Below are 11357 nucleotides of genomic sequence, written 5' to 3'. Positions count from 1 at the left end.
GATATCTGTCATATCCTTTTATTCCTTCTGATAGGCCACCCAAAAAAAGTAACGCATGTTAAAGAAATCTGTCTCCAAAGAATATGCTGCATGCTTTTCCAAACACAACCCCAGAATAGTTGTCTCTCGAGGCAGGAGAATAGCCTCATCATCCCCGCATTTCCTCACCATTTAGGATCTGTTGTTGTTAGATATGTTATCATTTTATGAGTAGTAAAAGTTTCTTCTAACGTAATTCACGCCAACAGACAGTTACATTGCCAAGTCAAGTGTAAAATAGCCTATATGTGTATATACAGAGAAATACAATAAGAATAAGAATATAAACTAAAAGTTGACCTTTAGTTAAAAATACAAATAAGTGAGAACTCAAAATAATGATAGAGTTTTCAATATTTTGAGAATGTTTCTCATTATAATGACTTACACAATCTCTTTTTTTCGCGTCACATTGGCGGAAATGGGCTTCCATAGATAGGAGACTTCTTGAATTACAGATGTTTTACTGCACCTCTGTCTCATTGTTTTTCTTGCCTAGGGAGCAACATAAGTACAAACGGTCCCATCTTACCCGGCTCTCCCCCGGCTCTCCCCCCGCTCTCCCCCGGCTCTCCCCCGGCTCTCCCCCGGCTCTCCCCCGGCTCTCTCCCCGCTCTCTCCCCGCTCTCCCCCCGCTCTCTCCCCGCTCTCCCCAGGGATGTCAGTCCTCAGTGACAGTACGCCGGCTCATGAGAAGCCACGGCCACCTGGTGACACTCACGCCCTCACAGCGTGCAGCAGCGTGGAGGAAGAACCAGGAGGGGTATAAAGAGAGGAAGATGTACAGCGTTTACGGGAGAGTCGTTGTTTACTGTCTGCTGATGCCTTCTTTGATTCCCCGTGCCTTATAAGTGGACTCCACCGGTGTTAACAGTAAGTTACAGGAACGATATCTGACTCACAGCTGCTGCTCTGTAAGCACTGACTGCATTAGCCTCATACATTTGGCTAACTTTATTTATTTTTTCATTTCATTATGGTGGTGCTGGTGTTAGGGGAGACGGCCTCGGTTTATTTTCAACCCTTATATACTAACGATACCGCTAGCACGGCCGCTGTTCGGTGGTTATGCGTTAGTCAAACGTTATTAACTAACTAACTAGTCAGCTGGGTCCGCAGTGGAAAGTTAACAGTCGGAACTGAGCTTCAGTTGAACAAAAACCCGAGTAATATTACCCATTATTCCTTTTAAATAACCTTTACATACAGACTTTACTAACAGCCACCACGGAGTTAGTAACTTATTGAAACATTGTGCTCTCTTTATTCATTCTGAAGATATTCATTCATAAAAACTAAAAGCTAAACTCTTAAACACACACAGGCACACACGCACACACACACACACACACACACACACACACACACACACCTGTCCTGTCAATCATGGTTAGGTAACGCGGTATAATATCCACTCCTGTAAGCGGGGTGGCCATTGTTTTGATGTGGGGACATGAAGAAGCCCAGAGCAGCATTGATATGAAGTATAGGTGAGGGCTGTGTGGAATAGGGTCAGCAGTGGAGGCTCAGTGTACTTGTTGACAAAACCCAGGAAGTGTAGTTTGAAAATGTAACTGAGCCCCTACCGCTCTCCGGGGCTCACGTACACTAATGTGGAGTATGATGAAATCGAACCTGTGGGTTGTGTGTGGACAGAGGCCTGTCTTAATCTAAAGGTGACCTTCCATTCAGTTGCTCTTCTACGGTGTGTACAGCGGGGCGGCTGTGGCGCAGGAGGTTAACGGTTCGATTCACGGTTTCTCTCGCCACATGTCAGAAAAGTCCTTGAGCGAGACTCTGAACCCCAAAACAATGTGCTCAAATTGTATGTAAGTTAGTTTCTCTTTCTGATGAGCTGAGTGTTTGGAAGACAAGTGCTGTCCATTTACCATCTCCAGCACTTCCCCTTTCTCATTCACTGTAACCACCTGATTACTTTAATAATAAGAATAATATACTTTATTGTCCTTCACAGGAAATCTGTTACCGCAGTCTAACACATTTCCTGTGAAGGTCAATAAAGTCCTTAAATAAATACAGTGCAAACAGTGCAGTATAGCAATGGAAACAGGTAGTAATACTGAGAGAGAGACAGAGACAGAGAGAGAGAGGCAGCCTGCAGTGTAAAATGGCTGCTGTCGGTATACCTTTAAATTGTGAACATTATTTGACATCACAGTTATCCAGTTGTGTGTTTAAATCAGTAAAAAGAATTATTATAAACAATAATTTCTGTGTGTGCGAGAGATAGAGACATTTGGGGGCATCTACAGGCTGAAATGGAATATAGTACACACAGGGATGTTTTCATTAGAGCCCGACCGATGTGGGTTTCTGAGAAAAATGGCAGCCGATATAGAGAATTTCTGAACTGGAATGAAAATAGAACTTTTCTATGTGGATTGTGCGCTGATTTTGCACTGATATGACTCCTAACAAATAACCTTATTGAAGAATATTAAAATTAAATATTCTTTTACATGTAAAATAATTTAAAATTTCCATTGTCAACCTTTTCCAGTTGACATTGCACAATAAGGCTGTTATATACTCGTCGTTCCCAAGTCGCGCGACAATCTGACATCAAAATGACGTAGATCTCACTGGCGTGCCAGGATTTAGGCCAGGTCGCGCACCACTCTTTTTTTTTCAGCTGAGCGCACCAAAGCAGAAACAGGAAGATGGACGAGTTTGAGGGCAAGTTTTCTGAGCAAGTGCGCCTCTACAGGCATCTGTACGATCCTTCAGTGAAGGAACACAGAGGTGCCAGAAATCATGGCCAGAAATCGCCATGAATGTTGGAAAAGAGGAGGCCATATGCCGGAAAATTTGGAAGAGCCTCCGCAACGGATTTGGAAAATCAAAAAAGAGGTCGCCATTGTTTATCTTTCTCTTCTTCTTCTAGTGCGTAGAAATAGCAAAGTCGGTAGCCTTTCCTCAGTTGCGACACCTCTGTTCAGGAGAAGACTGCAACTAGTGGAGCGTCACATTGTCGCGCTACAGGTCGGGAACGGCGAGTATATAACAGCCTTTACTCTGTGCTGCTTGTCACAGTGTTGTAACTCACAGCGCACTCTGCTGGATAAACTTTGCACTGACACCAATGTATTACCAAGATTATTTTTTCTCCATTATATTCTGGAAAAAAAAACTTGTTTATATTAGACAACATAATATATCGTCTGACTGATTTATTGGTCAAGTTTACTTCATATCATAAATCATAATCACGATTGCATAAATGATTGCATAACTTGATGATTGCATAACTCAGTTCCATGTAATCCCCAAAATCTCAACTGAATGCTAGCATCACATTGTGTAATTGTGTAGACTTGTCTCCACTGAGTCAGTACAGGAAAGTTGAAACAGTAACTATTGTGTTACCACTGAACCAGGAGAGAAAATTAAACAATTGACTACAAGTCTGAACCATATAAAGGTATTATTGAAACTCGTTCTCAACTTATTGAATCAAGATTGTCTAATACCATTAGACTGAAGATCCTTTGCCACTGCATTACAGTTGATTTGTGGGATAATATATTATGAACAGCGCACACAGTAACAACATACAGCAACAGGCAGTGCACAATTAGGCAAACTAGGCCCTTCAACACACACACACAGTCCAGCCTGTTGCTGTGTCCGAGCCTTCTGAAACATTAATTAACCATTTGCTGAATTATTTACTAATGTGCTGACTGAGTAACACACCAGAACAATGGATGGATTATGTGTGTGTGTCCACCTGTATATCATAGGAAATGGGACATCTGATGAAGAAGAATGTTGTTTTGCTGTTGCTTCTTCTTATCTTGGGAATCTACTTCATTAGCCATTCTGCCCTCCTCACTCAGGTAAGTACACACACCAGCACATGCTCATTGTAACTGCTTATAGAAAAGTATACACCCATTACAAACAAACTTACCGGGATAGCTTTTATGAGAACTATACTTGCACTGCAAGCAGAGCAGGAAGTGCGAGGAGGGAATTTTATTAAAAGTTGGAATGTCGCCTTAGAAACAGGTTTTCAGTTTATTTCAGACTGCTGCAAAGCCCTATTGAAATGCAAGGAATTATTATTTTTCTGCCAAAAGGATTGCATTTTTGGATGGTATGAGAAATGTACACATTATATAGGTCCCACACATGGGTGTCGCAAAATGGCTTAACCAAGCCTCCCACAATCAGCCCCCAGTTATACATGATACATTTATTTTTGTATGAAAATTGCTATGTAAATGAATCATGATCAGACAAGCCAAAAAGGAAGTTGTCCTAACTTGTGTGTGTTTTGTTCAATCTCAATAAAACTTCACATGTTTAATAATAGTACCAACCTGAACACATCTACATGCCAATAGTCAGTCAGAGTCATAGCGCAACCTACTGGAAACAGGAAGTAAGGCTTTTGTGGCGATCATAATTAGATTTAGGTGAAATTTTCACGGTGTGGTCTTCATGTGATATGCTGGCACCTAACGTGACTGCCAGGGGCGGAGCTAGAGGGGTGGCCGAGGTAGCATTGGCCACCCCTGGAACCTGATTGGACACCCTAGGTGCCACCCCAGTTGATTGACAGGTCACTGCACGTCACGTCGAAAACAGCAAGAAGTCATTCATTAATTCTTATAATTCTCAGTTTTTATTTGCAGACCTTGTTTTTCTCCTCGTGTCTTTATTTGATCCTTGAGCTGAGTCTTGCGTCTAGTGTCCGTGATGTGAAGCCTTCTCTTTGTTTTGCCAAGACACAGACTTTTCCCACGGGTGTTTTTAATTTTCTGAATAAATGCCGGTGCGCCTGTTTAATTGGTGCGCCAGAAACTTCCCTCCAGCCACTTTCTGTCCGTCATAAAGCTTTTTTTCCTGAGTGATGAAGGCATGTTAACTAAGGTTAAATTATATCAGTGTCAGTGCCAGGTTAGCTCAGTCAGTAGAGTTGGCGATCCATGTACGGGGTTGCTGCAGTGGCCCGGGTTTGAGTCCGACCTGCTGGTCACCCCTTGTATAAAAGTCTAGTTCTGCCACTGGCGACCACAGCAAGCCCCAAAGTGCACTGACTGCGAGGGTCAGTCTGTCATCATCTAAAATAGTTGAAATGAACGAATATTTGCACAGCATTCATTTTCATTTTTTACTCAAAGAAAAAATCTTTTCTTTAAAGACGTATACGTTTTTCTTCCCAGCATTGATCCAATGGATCAGACAATTTGGAACCAGTTCTCAACTGGACCTGGAATGATGGGAGAGAGAGGGGGGTGACATGCAGCAGGGCCACAGGCGGTACATGGGGCGTGAGCTTCCAGGGCACAGCATATGTGCATATTCTAATTCTAATTAAATCTGTGTGTTTGTTTTGCAGGGCCCATCAAGGTCACATAAACTGATTCCAAATGAGTTAAGTTGGCAAGCAGAGAGGTTGGTCAATAAAGAAGCCTGGGTCGAACAGAGAGGTTACCTGCCTCTCAATGTGTCCTATCAGCTGCTTGCTGGAGCACCATCCACTCAACAAAGTGAGTGATACACTTTGACTGTCCTTTTTGTTATATTGAGCTCATAGCTGAACTGATGTAATGATTATTTCCAAGCTGGCACCTTGTCGCAGCAAGAGACCACTGAAAGCATACTGTGGCCCTGCATTGTAATGCACTTATAATATGAGCATGTGTCAAATAAAATCTTTAAATCTAATATCTGAATCCCTAACATGACTGTTTCTCTGTGCCTATCGTGACGTCATGCATTGGTTTATGGAGTTTCGTTTTGAAGCCTCAAGTTTGGCAGTATGGCCGTCGCCACAACGTCAACGGTCTGCTGCAACTCATTGTCATCCAGCAAAAGACAGGGCTGACTTTGCATTGCTAATTTTTGCATCCAAATTTTCATTTTCACAGAAAAAAAAAATGAAGATTAAAGTTGCAAGTGGCAATGATCTGGCCCTCGCACCTTGTACGCATTGGGGTGTGCTGTGGACGCGTCATACAGCAGCATCGTGTATGGACCACACCGTGAAAATATAAATCAGATGTAGGATTGCCAAACAATTGGGGGGGCTTCCTGTTGAATATTGGCATGTAGATGTGTTCAGGGTTGGAATCTTATCAAACATGGGAGGTTTGGTTGAGATTGGAAAAAATACACTAAAGTTATGACTTCTTGTTTCATGGTGATGCTTCGAAATTTGACGCCAAGCCACTTAATTTGAGGCCCAGTCACAAAGAACACAACTTTTAATCATGAAGGTCTTTAGATTGCCCTGACCAATTTGATCAGTTCCCTAGGAGGAGTTTGTTAAAATACAACGTGCAAAATCGCCAACTTCCTGTTGGGTTTGGGGTATGTGTCCTTGAGGGTTTTTGTTTTTCTGGTCATACATATTGGTTAAACGTACATCAAGGGCTGAGTTTGGGGGGCGCTGTCGAGCCATTTTGCCACACCCATGTGTGGGACCCATATAGTCAGTACATTTCCCCCACTGTTGAATTTTGTGCTGTGTTCAATGAGTTTTTGAGCATGTTGCGGCTTCCAAAAATGCGTTTATTTTGGCAGAAGAATAATAATTGCTTGCATTTCAGTATTGCGATTTTCATAGTATTTTAATTTATTGTGCAGCCCTAATTTTGGCACATTTCACAATTTGTATGGATAACATTAATTTGACAGATGCTTTTATCTTAAGGGACTTAGAATAAGTCATTCAACCTCTATAGGATAGTACATCCTAACCTTACTGCGCCATAGGGTTTGTTACACAGAACCATCTGGGAAGTCGTTGCTGGAAACTGTTGCTGGAAACTGGCCAGGTACTTTCACAAAATACATGGCAGGTGATTGGATGAACCATGTATCTATCACGGGTGTCAGATCAACGAACAGTATAACGTAGTCAAACTCAAACTCCAACCAAAGTCTTCAGTGCCGTTCTTTGTTCTGCTTTCACTGAAGAAATACTCTCCAGTTCTGATAGAACTGATGCTAGCAGCATCTATGCTAACCTCGTTAGCAGCTGCCATTGTAGTTTTGAGCAAACACTTCTCCACCAAGTGATAAAACTAAGAGAATGATTTGTGCTATTGCGAAAGTGCCTAGAATTTTTATTTGGTAGTAATAAACACATTTCCTTTTTCTGTCCTGACATGTTTCAGGGTATTTAACAGTTGGATTATCATCGGTGAAGAGGAACAAGGGCAGCTATTTAATCCCCACCTTGCAGTCGCTCTTCTCCCAGTCTTCTCCTGAAGAGCGTTATTCCATGGTGGTGGTAGTGCTGCTGGCAGACTTTGACGTCAGCTGGAGAATCATAACAGTAAGGGAGATCAAAACTGCATTTGCCTCTGAGCTGGAACAAGGCCAGCTGGTGGTGATACATGTTCCTCAGCAGTGGTACCCTCCTATTACAGGTGCAGTGCATGTTTGAGTCTACCACTGTACAGATTCATTTACATCCAACAAGTGTGCTCTGATACTGATATAAGTCTCTCTGGTTCTTCGGCAGGTCTAAAGAGGAACTACAATGACGCACCAGAAAGAGTAACGTTCCGGTCCAAGCAGAACCTGGATTACGCCTTTCTGATCCACTATAGTGCTGGTCTTAGTAGATACTACCTCCAGCTGGAGGACGACATCTCCTCTGCTAAGAACTTCCTTACAACAATCAAGAGGCGTGTTGAGGAACAAGAGGTGAAGAAGGCCACCTGGGCAATGCTGGAATTCTCCAACCTGGGCTACATAGGGAAACTCTACAAAGCAGCCCATATTCCTCTCCTGGCCCGCTTCCTCTTCCTCTTCTATCAGGAAATGCCCTGCGACTGGTTGATGTCTCACTTCCGAGTGCTGCTGACTCAGAAAGAGTTAATCCTCTTCAAACCCTCACTGTTCCAACACATGGGCACTTTCTCCTCGTTCAAAGGGACATACAACCATCTAAAGGACAAGGACTTTGAGGAGGGGTTCTACACCAATCCTTCAGCTGAGGTCTACTCTGATATGTCCAACTACCAGAAACACTTCCCCAAACTGGCCTGGGATGCAGGGGAGGGATTCTTCTGGGGACGCTCCCCAGAAAAGGGAAATTACCTGACTGTGGTGTTCAAAGACCCTGTAGTAGTGACAGGGATATTTGTAGAAACAGGGTCAGGGGGCAAAGACCTCCTGGAGTCAGCTCAGGTGGAGATAGGCCATGAAGTGGTTACTACCGAGAAAGTGGAGAAGAGTTGCAAAGAGTTCCAGTCAGTGGGGACCTTAGAGAATGGGAGGTTTGAAATGCAGGACATGGACAAAAAGTATAGCACTGCCTCTTCCTGTCTGAGGATACAAGTCACAGCTGGGCAGAAAGATTGGTTGATCATTAAGAAAATCAGGGTCTCAACAAAACTGAGTACACCTCCACATCAAGCAAAGGAGTAAACTCAGTCTCTCAGGATCTTTTGTGCTTTTTTAGGATTGTTGCGGTCTAAAATGCCTCATCTCACAGCAGCGTTACAAAACAAATAGCAATGCCTGTTGCAATGTTGTGAGAACTATTATTTTTGTATATTTTTTAAAAAATCGAAAGAATAAAACCACACTGTTTGGACAGGGTAAATGGGACACGTTTGTGCCCAGGAAACTACAATGCTTGGCCAAATTTACAAGGTTGCCCAGAATTCACAGGGATTGGTTGAATTTGCGTTAATTGCACTTTGTGGAGGGACTGTCAAATTGTTCTTCCTGCCAGATTAATCATTTCTCTTGGTTTGATCTGCTGGACCTTTATTAAAGGCTGAACATGTGACCTGTGTGCCTTGTTGAACAGTTTCTCTGATTGAAACAATAATCCAGTGCTTAAAGTTACTACAAGGAACTTTTATTTTGTGTTGATTTTGAAATCAACAAAAAGCGGTAGCGTTTCCGCTGCCCTGTGTCATAAAGATCTTTGTCATACAGATCTTTGTCTGCGTGTGCATTTTTGAAAATGGGTCAAAGAAAGAAAACTTATTTATGATACTATTTTTCATTTTTAAACAGCTGTTTGCAACATGCACAGCAATGAAGTAAGCCTAAAAGATGAATAACTAATATGTTGATATGTTGTTAAACAAAGTAAACTCCTAGATTCGGTTGCTCGGTCATAGTCATTTTGTTGAGAAAGCTAAAATGATCAAGATTTCCGTGTAATGTCATGTCTTCAAAATAAAAAGCTATCAGCACAGGAATTGGACCCGGTAAAAGGCATTAGAGGTTTTATATGTAACTTTCATGAAACTGTTAAATAGTGACACCAGTTGGTGTTAAGTGAACTGTAGTCAGCGTCCTGTTGCCCACACTTCGTCCACAGTCCGTAGGCGCGAGTGAGCATCTTCCTGGGCATCAGCCAAAAGTGATATACACCAGACTGAAAGCTGTAAAATAAATGACAATCCTATTTAGAATAATGTAAATATCTGCAATGTTCCCATATTTTATTTGGACCATTGACTCTACTACTACGCTACTAACTAGCTTGCTGTTTACAAATCACCTCAACAGCCAACCCCACGAAGCAACCAACCGCAGACCCACACCGTGCAGCCAACCACCGCTTATCTTAGGCTAACTTACAGCTCGTTGAATTCCCCTGCCGTGCATCACTTTTTAGTCGCTGGTAGCAATAGTTACCTTCGTACCGTTATTATTTATTGTTGGCTAAAATCAACACTGTTTGGCATAATACATAAGTTCATTGAAATCATGGATCATGTTAGCCGGGGAAGAAATTTTGCAAGCTAATGTTAGCCTACCAAAATATCCACTCAAATAGTATTTTGCTAGCGTTATCGTTAGCGAGCAAGCCAACCACGCTGAGTAACATTATTATTATTATTATTATTATTAACCGGGAGTCTGGATGAAGCTAGCTGACAGTATTTTGTTACATTGGCTAGACAGTCATTTGCTCGTGTTAGCTTTGAAGTAACAATAGCTATGACTTTTGACTTGTTGTGGTGTGGTTAGCGGACAAAATGTATAAGCTAATTTTAGCTGTCGCTTTGGATCCTTTGGATTTTCACAGAAATGCCTAACAATCAGTCCACATGCAACTGAGAAAGTTGGGGAAAGTCTAATTTTTTTATGTTACAAGCCCTTCCACACATTGGCAATAAAAAGTGATTCATAAATAAAAATCATTCCTATATAAGCTTCAGAATCTCATTTGCTTCTAATGCTCCTGTAGAGGCATCAGAATTACATTGAGACAGTTTAATAAAATCATTGTAGTAACTTTAATGAAACTGTGTGAAGCTACTGTCAATATGAAGAAAGAAGATATGAAGAATGTTTGATCATGCTCTGTGATAATTTGTGTCTCTTCAACATATTAAATAACAGTTTTGCAATAAGTTTAAATCAGCTACAGTATAACCAAACAACGTGTTATGTATTTTTTATGCACCTCAATAAATGCACTATGTATCAGACACACACAAGAGGTGGTTATTTGTGTTGTTCACTGTGTTTAAATGTTGAGGTAGAGGAGGGAATAATTAATGTGCTCATGAGTCATGGAGACAGGAGCCATTCTGTGTTGCAGAGGATTGTGCTGTGGTTTATTTGTCATAGTATGGAAGACGGGGGTTAGACTGTAAGACACAATGCCCTTAATCTGAAGAAACACGTTAGTCTGACCACACCTAGAGCCTTACAGTGTTCATGACTTTGTTCATGCCTTCACTTTGATTGTAAATTACAATATTATTACACACATATAATGGGAGCATGTATGGTTGTATGACAATTTACGTCAGAGGTCCAGTGTGTAACATTTAGGAGGAGCTATTGTCAGAAATGGAATATAATATTCATAGGTATGTTTTCATTTCTGAAAGTAAATGATAAATGGACCTGTACTTGTATAGTGTCTTTCTAGTCTTCCGACCACTCAAAGCGCTTTTACACTACGTACCACATTCACTCAGTGATGGCAAAGCCCATCAAACAGAAACTAACGCATTCACACACATTCACACACTGATGCACAGCATTTTGGGGAGCAATTCGGGGTTCAGTATCTTGCTCAAGGATACTTTGACGTGGGCGGAGGAGCCGGGGATCGAACCAATTCTGATTAGTGGACGACCCGCTCTTCCACTGCTAAGAAGCATTGTGTTTTTGTTACCTTAGAATGAGCTGTTTTTATCTACAGAGGGACAAGTCTTCTTCTGGCAGAGTCCGTCATGTTGAACCACCATGTTTCTACAGTAGCCCAGAACGGACAAACTAAACACTGACTGCCGATAGGGCCTTTCATGTTTTTCATGGGTTTTTACAGCCATCTCTTCTACGTACTTGGAAGG

The 11357-nt window shown here is 41.8% G+C and overlaps 1 protein-coding gene across 1 annotated transcript; it reads left to right on the top strand.

The window, feature by feature from the left end:
* Nucleotides 1–665: 665 nt before the first annotated feature.
* LOC127377380 (alpha-1,3-mannosyl-glycoprotein 4-beta-N-acetylglucosaminyltransferase C) lies at nucleotides 666–10490 on the top strand. Its single transcript, XM_051425190.1, has 5 exons — nucleotides 666–912; nucleotides 3804–3899; nucleotides 5408–5558; nucleotides 7191–7445; nucleotides 7541–10490. The coding sequence occupies exons 2-5, from the start codon at nucleotides 3807–3809 to the stop codon at nucleotides 8449–8451; spliced, it is 1410 nt and encodes a 469-aa protein (XP_051281150.1). The 5' UTR covers nucleotides 666–912; nucleotides 3804–3806; the 3' UTR covers nucleotides 8452–10490.
* The last annotated feature ends 867 nt before the right edge of the window (nucleotides 10491–11357 follow it).

Source organism: Dicentrarchus labrax, unplaced genomic scaffold (genome assembly GCF_905237075.1).
Source record: "Dicentrarchus labrax unplaced genomic scaffold, dlabrax2021, whole genome shotgun sequence".
NCBI classification, from domain to species: Eukaryota; Metazoa; Chordata; class Actinopteri; family Moronidae; genus Dicentrarchus; species Dicentrarchus labrax.
Note: the sequence above shows the minus strand (reverse complement) of the source record. Positions and strands in the feature narration are given on the sequence as shown.